The sequence below is a fragment of the Paramormyrops kingsleyae genome, chromosome 3 (genome assembly GCF_048594095.1).
Source record: "Paramormyrops kingsleyae isolate MSU_618 chromosome 3, PKINGS_0.4, whole genome shotgun sequence".
NCBI classification, from domain to species: Eukaryota; Metazoa; Chordata; class Actinopteri; order Osteoglossiformes; family Mormyridae; genus Paramormyrops; species Paramormyrops kingsleyae.
This window is the reverse complement of record NC_132799.1, coordinates 18,761,320-18,774,641: the sequence shown is the minus strand read 5'-3', so window position 1 is coordinate 18,774,641 and position 13,322 is coordinate 18,761,320. Positions and strand designations below refer to the sequence as shown.

The 13,322-nt window shown below is 45.9% G+C and overlaps 1 protein-coding gene across 1 annotated transcript; it reads right to left on the bottom strand.

Moving 5' to 3' along the window:
- Nucleotides 1–3,142: 3,142 nt before the first annotated feature.
- Nucleotides 3,143–10,858, bottom strand: myoz1a (myozenin 1a). The gene is made up of 6 exons (XM_023802847.2): nucleotides 10,649–10,858; nucleotides 8,862–8,962; nucleotides 5,876–6,063; nucleotides 5,375–5,657; nucleotides 5,043–5,208; nucleotides 3,143–4,826 (listed from the first exon to the last, which is right to left on the bottom strand). Exons 2-6 carry the CDS (start codon nucleotides 8,944–8,946, stop codon nucleotides 4,592–4,594), a joined length of 957 nt encoding a protein of 318 aa, XP_023658615.1. The 5' UTR covers nucleotides 8,947–8,962; nucleotides 10,649–10,858; the 3' UTR covers nucleotides 3,143–4,591.
- Between the last annotated feature and the right edge of the window lie 2,464 nt (nucleotides 10,859–13,322).

Here is a 13,322-nt window from a genome sequence, read left to right as displayed (position 1 = left end):
AACATACATTTTATGCAAAACAGACAAAGTGCAAATACACTACACAAAGTGCAAACCATACACAAATAATAAAAAATAATCTTGGTGCTCCATTACATCTTCACTAGCAAGAACTGTATTACACCATATCTCATTCTTCTGACTCATTCATGGACTCATGCTTGCAAATGCCTGAAACCTACTTCACATTTATTGCAACTAGTGACAATTACAGACATTATACGAATAAATGGAAAATGAGGAAGACTGGTTATGGCAGAATGTTGCCCCCCCCCTAAGAGAGAGCTCTGGCTCAGGAAGGAGTCACTGTATGTTCACACCGCGGGCAGCAAGAGCATCAAATAGACTGGAAGTCATTCATTCTCTATCGGAGGGTGCGTCACTGGACAGTGAAGAGCAGCGTAGCGCAGCGCGATTTGGGCAGTGAGAGCATTGAAGCCTGGTCAGCTTAATGGTAATGAGCTATGACGCAGTTTGGTGGCAACCATTCAGAATGTAGAGATGCTCCGCTAAAGAGAGTTCCACAGAACACAAGCATGTGAACTTTTATTCTGACCAAACAGTTCCACTCCACCATCGGGGAATAAACTGTGAGACAGGATGTGTCTCCACATGGCATTTTATCCTCTAGACATGGTAAAAAATACCCGTGTTTAGGCAACATAAAAATACACCTTTAAAAATCCATTTAGACATGCATTTTTATACTTTTCTGTTCAAAGGTAAAGGTTTCAGTTTGTAATGCATTATATTGGTTGTCGTATCATAGTATTTTACTAATCCTGCAGATTAGTATTTTAATTGTAGCCACAATGAACAACCTTGTCCCTGCCTACTCCGTTTATGTCAGAGAGTGTCCACAGTGTTTGCTAGTGTCGTGGACAGTCCGGTCATATGGAGGTATGTTCATAAGCCTTGTCGCCGCAAAGAGCTCAAAAGCTGCTGAAGTCACGTGTTAGGCTTTCCACTTCGGCGACTGAGAAGTCTACTCAACAGCCAGGTCCAACTTGAGGAGAGGCATCAGAGAGGCAAAGCGCTCCTACAAAGATAAAATTGAGGAGCACTTCAACAACTCTGACCCCCGGCGCATGTGGCAGGGAATCAGGTCAATTACCGACTATAAAAGCAGCAACACCCATCAAACCAGCACAGTGACCTCATCCCTACCAGACGATCTGAACCAGTTCTTTGCACGGTTTGACAAGGACACCAACCACCATCATACCAGGCTGACTGTGCAGGAGGCCCCCCTGAACACCCTGGTGTTCAGCCCACACGAGGTCAGAAGAGCCCTCAGGCACATCAACCCCAACAAAGCAGCTGGACCTGACGGTGTCCCTGGACGAGTGCTGAAGCACTGCGCAAGTCAGCTGTCTGCAGTCCTCACCAGCCTGTTCAACATCTCTCTGAAACAGGCCACCGTCCCCAACTGCCTCAAGTCTACCACCATCATCCTGGTCCTAAACAGGCGGTGGTCAGGACCCTGAACGACTACCGTCCAGTGGCCCTGACCCCCATTGTTATAAATTGCTTTGAGCAGCTGGTCTTAGCATCCATCAAGAAGAACATACCTCCCTCCCTGGACCAACACCAGTTTGCCTACCGGTCAAACACTTCCTGCGGAGCCTGAAGAAAGCACGTCTTCCACAGCAGCTCCTGGTGAACTTCTAAAGGTACACCATAGAGTCAGTGATCACATACTGCATCACTGTGTGGTACTCTGGATGCACCTTGGAGAACAGGAAAACCCTGCAGCGCATCATTAAGATAGCCCAGCGGATCACTGGCACCCAGCTTCCATCACTGGAAGAAATCCACCACACCCGGTGCAGCCACAAAGCTGGAAAAATAATCAAGGACCCTTCCCATCCTGGACAAAAACTCTTTACACCTCTGTTATCTGGTAGATGCTACAGAACCCTGTACGCACGCACAACAGCATTTTTAGGCTTACTGTTTTTCACATGATGACGTGGGTTGATGTTATGAAATGTTGGCATACGCATGACCATTTAGCTGGTTTACCTGCAGTTCCCTGCTTTACAATGGTTGTTGCCTTTTCCCAGTTTGTCCAAAATGTAGCATACCTCCTCCTCGGTTTCCATAAATATACACATTAATTCCCATCAGGTTTTGTTTGATAAATCAAGGATGTTGCGTAAAAAGATGGGTACACACATTTCAGGTGTCTTTTTGTGCCTCCGCAGTTTAATAAATGAGGCCCCTGATGTGATTTGCATATATTCTGTGAATCATGAGGAATGGCCTTAATAGAAAGGTCCTCACATTGCCATAAAAATTAGAATTCATTAAGGTAAAAGTGAAAACATCCTTTAAATGGCCATACTGCAGCTGAAGACCCTCCACTGGCCAGCTAATTGAGGACTGTAGCTGCGGCAGTTGTAGGTGCTGCTCGAATGAATTTCTGAGGCATCTCAGACAGTGACTGTCAAGGGCCAGTCATGGAGTCACTGTTCAGTTAAGTGAAACAATCCAAAAGCAGAGATTTCAGCAGTTTCACAGTTCCACCAGGGATGCTCTTTGGTCAACTCTGGATTCCTCAATTGGCTCCATCCCACTTGGGGAGCAGTGCAGTATTCCTAAGGAAATGTCCAGTGATGCCCACAGTTCTGTTAGTCCAAGTCCCCACCTTCCCCTACCCCCTCTTAGGAAAAACTGCAGTGCTTGGTGATGTGACACCAGCCCACGTGGATGATTGATGACAGTATTACTATGTGTAAGCTGTTTGTGGCAACAAGGCTTCATAGCATGCCTCCATGTGACTCTGACCTGAGCCAGAGCTCTCTTGGGGGGAGGTGCGGCCAAAATTCTGCCATAACCAATCCTAAAACCTACTCTCCCCAGGTGGCATCACCAGCTGTGGTAGATTTGGGAATCGTGTCCTCTGACTAATGCCTGTCGCAGGATAGTCACATTCCATTCTAAAAATGCTTGTGAGGCATGGCTAAAGTACACTGCACACCATCACACCTTACTGTGTGTGGTTTTAGGTGCATTACGTCAATGGCAAACCCATCCATCAACACTAGTCTGGCTTCTCCCACTCCTAAGGTTTTTATCAGTCTGCTGTGTTGTTTGTGTGTTGTGTAAGTTTGCATGCCAGCAAAACAAGGTGAGACCATTTTGAATTAGCTCGGAAAAGTTTATTGCATTGATTTAGTTACAAAGAAGGAAGCAGGCAAGTAAACTTCTGGTAATTGTGGGAGCAAGTAATGTTGTACTCTTAGCTATGATGAGGTGATGCCTTCTGTCTGTTGCATTATGGGAAAAGCCCTGTTAAAAACACAAGACTGGGCCATAGGAGGCGCAGTCAAATGAAATTAGCGGTACAGCTATGCACTTTCAGGATGCACATACACAAGAAAAAAAAGCGAAGAAAGCTAGGTATCGTCCTCACTCCTGTTCCACTCTGTTTTTTTGCCATCACCATCAAGCAGTACTCATGCACTCCTCACTCTTGGAGCAAGGGGGGGGGGGACTGTATGTTCAGTGTTAATGTGTGAATCCCTGCCGAAAAGTCGATACCATTAATGGAAACAAATGACTATGAGAAGGAGGTTGGGGGAGAGATGGGTTGCTGGTCAGATCTGTGTTCATGGGCATTCAGGCTGTGTTTTCTGTTGCTTGATCTATATCAGTGGTTCTCAATTCTGTTCCTGGCGCCCCCCCTGCCAGAATGTTTTCATTCCAACCCTACCTTAATCAGACTCAGATGGTCTTTAATAGGCTAAAGCCGGTTTCAGACCGAACGCGGCGAGAACTACGCTGTGCTCCGCACCGCGCGCCGCTCGTGGAGCTTGTGCGAGCTCTGTGGTCAAAGATGAACTTTGTTGAACTTTGACCGCGGAGCGCTGTGACGCATTGTCGCGCGATCAATAGAAACAAGGCACCGAAATCAAAATAGAGGGAAAACTTATAGCTCTGGGAACTCAGACACGGACAATATATCACACAAGCGTAGAATCTTTCTGAATGCGAAATATACATCATCGCTACTGACCGTGAGCCGAAATGACAGGAGAGAGTTTTGAAAACCACGCCTACTCTTTGCGCAGAAGCCCGTGCGAGCACAGTGCGTTGAGCGGACACCGCTGTTTTTTTTAATGGGGCGCACACAGCGCAGGCCGCGTTTGTTCTGTAACCAGCTTTAGCATATTAAGGTAGGGTTGGAACGAAAACATTCTGGCAGGGGGGGGGCGTCAGGAACGGAATTCAGAATCACTGATCTATATGGAGCTTTGTTTTGGTGTAAAGGGGCCTAGTTTGTTTTTCAGTTTTTCCCAGTTCCTGCTGTCAAGACACCCAACGTGTAGAGAGGTGAGGATTCTCAACAATGAGTTCTTTTTTAGGATTTAATAATGTATCAATTAGCTTAGACCAAAGCCGCCTGAATCATTGGTTATCATGATAACTATGTGACTATACATGTGAGTGTATATGTGTGTTTGAGTGTGTATGGTAGGGATGCGGGGTTGTGTGTGGGCTTATGATGTGGGACTGACCTATGGGTGTGTGGTGCCTGCATTGGGGGGTTAGTAGCAGGCTGGGGGTGGGGGGGTCAGAGGCTCCTTCACAGATCATCGGTCTCCCCGTCAAAGGGGATGGTGTCCAGCTCCATTTGGATTTGGCCAGCCTCCCCGCTGCCCACCCATCCAATTGGCGTGCGGTTGAAGGAGGGCCGTGAGCCGATGTCATGGTGGTACACCACAGGAGGCTCCAGGTCCTCCACAGCTGCCTCGATCTCAGGCAGCTGGAAAGTCATGAGCTGGGTGGCCTTCTCAAAGCCGCCATAAGGCATTGCACTCCTGAGACGACATCAACCAACAACATTTTGCTTCCATGTTTCAACTCAATTGTATAAATACTGTACATATTCTACTTAATTTCCTTTGGTAATAATTTAAGGATTATGTAAATAGACAGCATTTACCATATGCTAAGTCCACTATGTGCCTTACCTTACCTGCAGTTTGTGCATGAGTTTTAGATTAAATTGAAGAGAGTGAGTGGAAACAGCCCACCTGTTGAAAGACTTGTACTTAGGCATGTCCTTTTCGACAATAGGTCCTGGCATCTGAATCTTCATAGTGGCCGTCAGCTCCTTGTCGCCCTTCATAGCACGTTCCCATGGTGACATGTATGTCTTCACTACCTCGCACTTCATTTTAGATTTGATCAAAGCTCCACCTGGAGTCAGGGAGCAGAGGGAAGGCAGTGAGACCTTGGAAGTACTGGAGAAACTGGAGAATGTGTCATTTGCTACTTAATTTATAAGTAATTGTCAAAGATGTGCCAAATGCTTCTGGCCATCTAAATGGTGCACTTATGGTGGATATGACTGTGTTTAACATACCATGATCCTGTTGGCTGTCTCCTTCTCCTTTTTCTTCAAGACCCTCCCCCCCAGCACCACCTGCAAGACCCCTGGCACCACCAGTGCCCAAAATACTGCCAACAGCCCCCGTGGTCCCTCCTGCACCTCCGGCAAGTACTCCTTTTGCCAGGCTTCCAGGTTTGGGAGGAGGGATTGGTGCTTGCCCGTGCCTGCCAATACGAGACACTGTCTGCCCATAGACATGGCCACCGACATCCATCATCTGTCCTCCAAGAGTGGGCACCAGCTTCTGAAAGTTCTCCTGAAGATCAGCAAAAAGTGTTTCAGTTTGTTTACTCCCTGCTTTAAAGATGCAACGATCTACTGTGGTTATTTGAGTTTCACATTCATTAGCTCTAAGGCTATATGAAATGGAATAACATGATGATTTTTTAATTGCATCAGCTGGATGGTGCAGCCATTGCATGGACTTTAACATGACATCCGAGGTCCCAGCCCTCTTCCCCATAGTGGCCTCACCATAGACTCGCTGCTGAAGAGGTCTGGGTTATTCTCATACACAAACTTCTCCACACGCTTCTGCCTCATTCTGAACATCTTGGAGCCCTTGTTCTTGAGTAGGGACAACTCCTCCAGCATGATGTCTTTGGGGGCTCTGATCTTCGTCCCCAGGTCTAATGTTGAGGCATCAGGTTCAGCCTCACGTTCTGTTGGCAGTGGGGAGGGGCAGACAGTGTCAGAGTTCAGGTGGAGGGTTTGAAATCCCAAGCAAGTGTTACAGAGATAATATCTCCTGCTGCTCTCCACACAGGTGCTCATCTCTTTTGTAAGAGGATTTTTGCTCCCTTGAGGCCTGTTGTTATTTTTTCTCATCTGGCCCTGAGATATTTGGTGCCACTCAAGTTTATTCAAGTTTAAGTTTATTTTTTATTCATAAAAATGGTCCCATCTGTTGCAGGTAGTAGGGCTTCAGTTCTCAGGTTTACGCTCTTTTGCTACTGGCTCATTGGCCCACAAATGTTAAACAGCTCAAGTGACACTTCAGCCATTGCTTGTCTTAAAAGTATCCCAGATGAGCACAGATGCTTCTAGAAAGAGCACACAATTATTTTTCATACCAGCATGCTTTCTATCTCATGGCTTTCGAATAGACTTTGGGTAGGGCACTGATAGACTTGGGGTAGGGCTCGGATAGACTTCAGGTAGGGCTCGGATAGACTTCGGGTAGAGCACGGATAGACTTGGGGTAGAGCATGGATAGACTTAGCGTAGGGCTCAGAAAGACTTCTCAGGGCTTTCGGATAGATAGAGCTGACATACATCTACAGTCTGGGCACAAGTTTTACTTCCACTTCTGAGACCACCCGTCTGTTGCCTCAAGGATGACCATGATGCCAGTCATTTTCTGCTTTTTTCCATATCTCCAGGAGTAGTTTTAGCAGCCCTGTTCACTATTCATATTTCTTTTTTTAGTAATAGTTGGAACAGGATAGGTTCATCTTGCCCAAACCCTAGTTTTGCTCCTATATTTTATTCAAGTTATGTCTATATAAAGAGAGGTGATGTAGTAATGTTTATGATTAAACATACATTATTGCAGGCAGTTCTTTGGAAGGCAAGAGCCGCAAAGCAGGTGTGCAATGAGAACAAAAGGTGGGCAAGCTGTTAGCTTGGCTCGGTTGCCATGGCGAAGTGTAACTTACATCACACATTCGCTTAGGTTATGTGACTGCAGCTCTTATGGAGTGCCGTAACTCGACAAGTCAATAGTCAAAGGGGGTGATTCACCACTGCAGCCCCTGTGAGTGTGCACCTTGGTACTACTTGGATGGTCACGCAGTGCCCCCCACCTGAACACTCATGTTTTGCAGACAGAAACCTCCATGAACTGTGTCAGACTGAGGCCTTGCAGCCGTCAAACTGCTGCGGGGCTCTAGATCTTGGTTTTCCAGAACTGGTTGGTGACAGATTAAGAGTAATTTTTATTTACATTTAGCTGCTTTTGTGATATATAGTTACAGCAGAGTGTGCTGGGGGAGGCTCAGGGTCAGATGTATGCATATATTTGCATGTACCCCATACCCCCCCCCCCCCCCCCCCCCCCGCCCCATCTTTCTCCTCTTTCCACTATATCCAGGGAGTCCAGTCACGCAGGTCAACTGGCCCCCACCTAAAGGGCATCCTGGCACGTACCTCATGAACTGTAACTGTGAATTGGACATTTAACCCCTGATTTCAGGCTTATTTATACCATTATTGGATGTTTCTTATACTTTACTAATGGCTTCATTAAGGACCTACTGCAAGCGATGTACTAGGTAGCCACCACAGCCTCACGTTACCCAGAATGCCCAGGCTTGGCTGGCTTTGTTTTTTGTTTTTATTGTTACCGGAAGTGAGTAGCTGTTAATTCCGCCCAGCCAGCTGAACCAGGCTGTGGTTGTATTTGATTAGAACTAGCATGAAAGCACTGCTATTTTATGTTTTTTTTTTTTGTTGTTATTTTGTTATTATTACTTAAATCACTCCTATTTAGGGTCTATTTTATGTCTGAAGTCTTTATTTGTTTTTACTTTGTTCACTTTGTTTCATCCTCACCTCTATGTTGTGATTCTGCATGAACGTTGTAAGATTGTGTTTGATTGTTCTGTATCGCAGCAGAAATACCCACGGTGTTTAAATAATCATGTTATTCACCAGCCAAATCACTCCCAAACTACTTTAAGCAGAAGAGCCTCCGGACCTGGTTGTCAATAAACTCATTTTTAAGCCCCACACAGCTGGGTAGAGGCAATCTGAGCATGTCATTGACATGTCTCGCGTACACAGTGCCCAAACGCCTGCCCAGTTAAGCTGTCAGTAGTTAATCCTTGCTACTTAATTTATAAGTAATTGTCAAAGATGTGCCAAATGCTTCTGGCCATCTAAATGGTGCACTAATGGTGGATATGACTGTGTTTAAACACTCAAACCTGCAGCAATGCCACTGGCCTAGAGGCTGAGGCTGCGATCAATGTCCAGCCAGCTGGATTATTTACAATACTGAGATGCCATGCCCAGCCATTTATAAGCCCTAAAATGTCAAAGCAGGAAGATTCACAAGTTTGGAATCGACAGAGCGCCGCTGGCTGTTGGAGCCAGTTTTGGCTGTTGAGACGCTGCTGAACCTGATTGGGGTGTTGCAGCTGCATTTCAGGGCAGTAGCATCCACCCCTGGGAGAGGCTCAGAGGGAACAGTGGGTGCTGAAGTGAATGAGACACTAGAAGGTGGATCAGCATTCCAAACCACCCGTCACTGCATATAGGACACGTGTTCCTGAACCAGAAAGGTGAGAGGCACGCGACTGGAGAACGTGTCACTTAGGTGAGGCGTGATTCCTTTCGGGGTGGGGACTTGTCTGAGATGGGGTGGTGCATCGAAGGTTTCACTCACAAGCTTATGGGAGAGTGAGCGTGAGAGCAAGATGATGAAGGTATGTGCGGTAGCCATTCAGGGCTTTCTTACCCTCCTGTGTGATGAGGGAGAGGTCTGAAATGATCCTGGATGACTTTTTCCTTTTGTTGGGGCCGGGTGTCCCAGACAGAGGCATGGTTTCTGGTGGGAAGCTGAGGAGATGCAACACAATCAGTGGGGAAGTATGAGAGAAATGGGATGTCTCCGATGGCCCACAAGAATCAATGTCCCCATGTGACCAACCTGTCCTTAAACATGCCCGAAAATTACAGACCGTCCTCTTCCACAGGTTCCAGACTAGGCCTCATTACATATTAGATATGCCTCCAGGGGATGGGGGAAGCAAATCGCAGCCTTCAATGTTGCTAATTAGCGGTACGGAAATATGTCACACAGTGTAATTCTCTGCTGTGATAACACCAGCACTAAGCAAGGTTTGAAATCAAACAAAATGACTCACTGTGACTGGTTATGTTGAGGGGTGAGTTTCCCAGAGCCTCTTTATCGCTACGGCGTTTATAAATTCTATCTTTTAACATAGAACTTACGAACAACATAGCATTAAGAAGGCTTTGGGAAACTCAGATCAGTCATTAGGGAAGGAAAAGACACAGTTGACTGAACATTCACGGCAGCCTGATGTCACATGGTCTGTTTAGGCAGTGATCTTTTAGCCTATGCAATTGGACATACACATGCCACATATCATGTACCCACCTCCAACGCTTCGCACTTAATCACAAAGGTGGGTCATAGTTAGAGTGTGTCTGATTCATAGCTTATTCTGACCGGCTGACCTCGTTTGCACATTGAATATTATGGTTAAATGGAGAAGGAGGCAACTGATAGGCTGGTAGAACACGAAGGCCGTAGACTCCGTTTGGGGAGTTTATTGCCCCTTCCTGGTCTTTGAACAAAAATAAACTTCTTAAAAACACTTGTAACGTTAGTCTTTTTTTTTGCCCTTTCCTGGTGTGTAAATAAGCACAATTACCCAGAGCGATGGAAGGTCAAGTCCTCGCAATTAAGTAGAGATAGTGAGACGAATCTGTCCTGCAAAGGCACCCCGCTCTCTTTGTGCAACCCTCCTCCCCCTGAGGTTTTCTGGAACTTTTGTCTTTGACCAGCTGCATTCTGGAGCTTTGTCACAAACCCACCACCAGCCAGGACGCTGGTAGTTGGCCAGTTCCTTTAAGGACACAAGGAAAGTTGCACTGCGTCTGCAAAACCGTAACTCTATCTTCATGGCTATTTTTAAGCGCCATTTTGAAGCGAGACCTTTTTCGCCGAGGTGGACGGGTGGGCACGATGGGTCTTGGACTGAACGTAAGATGGCCTCATGGACCAATACATGCATGCACAGAAACACGCATGTGCCAAGCTCCAGCAGCACCGCTCCAATGTGCACCCAGAGAGGCTCTGAGGGGGAAACAGTGGATTCCAGGCTGCCCTGGCAGGAGCAGGGGCCCTATAAAAACATCACACCCCCAGGCTCACAGCTCGGGTTTCTCGAGTCAGTATTCCTGGTATAGCAGGCCATATAAATCCGAAGTGCGAAGCGGGCAGGTGCAGAGGGACGGTCAGCAAATTCTCAAGATCAGCCTGTATTCAGAGGCTTAATGCAGAAAAGTGACATGCCTCAATTGACGTCGATTTACGGAAGGTCACCTGCTGCAGCAGGGGAAGCAGGACCCAGATATATGCAAAAGCCCTCAGCTTTAGAGACGGCCCCCATGGTCAGATCGTTGACTGTCGCACATTAGATTACCTTGCCATGCAATGTGCAGTCATACAGATCTGACCGCTGTGAAAGACGGTCGCCATGCTGACCTGCTCACCTGAACTCAGAGTGTCTGTGCTGTCAGGGGTAGGGGGATTCTGGCTTGAGCAAATTCCAGGTTCTCTGTTCTGGAAGCTGCAGCTTCTCTACATCCCAGGGTGCAGAAAACGCAGGGAGGTGCTGGGTGACACGCCGTCAGGGGGTGCCCTGTTCTGCTCGGGACAGAGTGTCGATGCAAAGTGTGGGGCTGTTGGGTGCTCTGACTTTCTTGCAGATGCTTCACAGATCTATATATAGAAGTTAGGGGAGTGAGGAGTCTGGAGGGTTATCAGATAGCCCCCCTTAGGGCTGCAGGCAGAATTACAACTAATTGATTTGACCTCTCTACTTGGTCTTCATCAATTAGCAAACTTTGGGCTGGATTTGTACCCTTTCATTGGTGTAGACATTTGTGAATCTCAATGTGAAGCATTCCGTTGTCCAGACTGGGCGCTGCGAGTGGATGCCAGTCACAACTGCATTGCCTCATAGACATCCAGCACATGGGAAACTATAATACAGAGGAACGAGGGACAGGGTGGGGGGCTGGGGGAGGTGGAAGTGACCAGTTTCCTAGGGACTGTTCTGCTTATCATGCTCCGCTCCAGATGGGCAGAACCTAATCTGCTTGCAAAGCCATTCACTCCACATAAATAATACATACTAGTCATGAAATATAACACTGACCACGGGTCAGTCTGTTTCCACATATAATCTGGTTCAGAGCTATGGGAAACACTTGTCCTCGACTGTATCCGCTCCAGGAGTCGGACCAGAGGTGCACAGATGTGAAATGGCGAGAAAGAGAACATGAGTCACTGGACAATCATCTGAAGGCATCTTACAATGGACAGAAAATAAAAGCTTTCTCTCTCTCCATTCTAAGGGTGTTAACGCTGAGCAGAAGCTGGCAGAACCACGACTATGTCCTTAATACCTCTGCCAAATTGGACCCCGGACTAGAACCCCCAATTCCTCAATGGCATCTCGGCATCCTGAAGGCTGTGGCAGCTTTGTAATCTGACTACACAAGCCAAGCTTTTGAAAGCCTTGAAAATGTCTCTACATAAACAGCACTAAATATAGGTGAGGGGGTGCTGAAAGAGAAAGGTGCCAGCTGAAAAGTCACTACACTATATGCAATCCCACTACCTGTCACTAGGAGACAGAATTTGCAATGTGGCGTGGCCTGATTCATCTGCGTCAGCTCGTCTCTGTCCAGGGCTGTCTCATGCTCGAGATAAATCCCCCGAGGTATTCTTAGTCCAAAAATCATACGGTTATGACAGTACACTACGATTATGAGCTGAGTTTAATAACTTTTTTTATAGATGAAAGTCAAGATCAGTCTTTATATAACACATGAACTCAGTAAATTTAACCGGATGATGCTAAATTTGGATACACGATTGCGTTGCCCAGTAGTCGGTATTATGCCTGAGTTTTTACTTCCATAATACATGACCGCCATCTTGTGGTAAATATTGATAACTGCGCTGGCTGCAAACAGGATCTATGTGAGCAATAGTTGTAGCGGTGAGTTTGGCTTTGACGAAGTGCACGGGTAGTGAACACATTTGTACTCAAAATTATGTAACTTTGAACCATTATATTCATCTATCTATTCTTCTTATTGTGGCCAGGGTTGTGAGGTAAAATATTGTGCTTATTATGATATAATTTTTCTTCAATGTAACTTTAATAAAATGATATATACAGCTGCAGAAAAAATTGTGACCACTATATTTTTAACCAAATCTGCATTTTTAAATCTTGGTCTAATTGTAGTTCTGCTGGCAGAAGACTACGGTGAGCAGAAGGGTACACAAGAATAAGGTAAAGCAGGGGACACTGGGAACGACCAGAAACCAGCCAGGTAAAGGGCGGAAGCCACATTCTAATGCCAGAGATGATCATTAAATTATCCAACAGTTTCTTATGAATCGTAGGATGACATCAAGTGACCTTCAAAAGAAATGCAGGTGTGAAGTGCATTGCTAGGATAGTTTGTATCAGGCTCCTAGAAGCAGGACTGAGGTCTCATAAAGCAAGGAAGAAGCCCTTTATTAATGAGACACAGAGAACAACCAGGCTGCAGTTCGCAAATATATATATATATATATATATACACACACACACTATTCACTCACGTAGACCTATAAATTGAGAAATGGATGAAACAAAAAATTGTACTGTGGTCTGTTAATTTTTTGCTGAGCTGTATATATTAAATTGTTCCAACTATACATTTATATGATTCCTACAGCATGAAAACAACACTGTTTTGTTGTCTGTGAAGTAAAGGCAGTCATGCAAATACTTTGTTTTGACAGGACAAATTAGTAATCAAATTATTATTCGGATGACTATGTGGCTGCACCATTGAATGCTGGGAGGTTGGATGAAGTATGTCATCAGTAAATCTCGTTAATTGCATCGCTAGGCAGTCATGATTTGAGCAGTATGGAGGTTAGGACAGCTGAAAGACTGAAAAAGCTGTATACACTGTGAAATGTATGTAGTTAACAGCATTAAAAGGAAAAACTGGTTAGAATAGCTTTCCCACTGCATACATTTTCAGTACGTCATTTTGCTGTGATGTAAGGTGTAGCTGTTTCGGGCTCATAACTCAGGTTATTGAGATGTATCTCCATGTCCCAGTTACGCACATAGGAAGTACTGTAGTGTAGTGC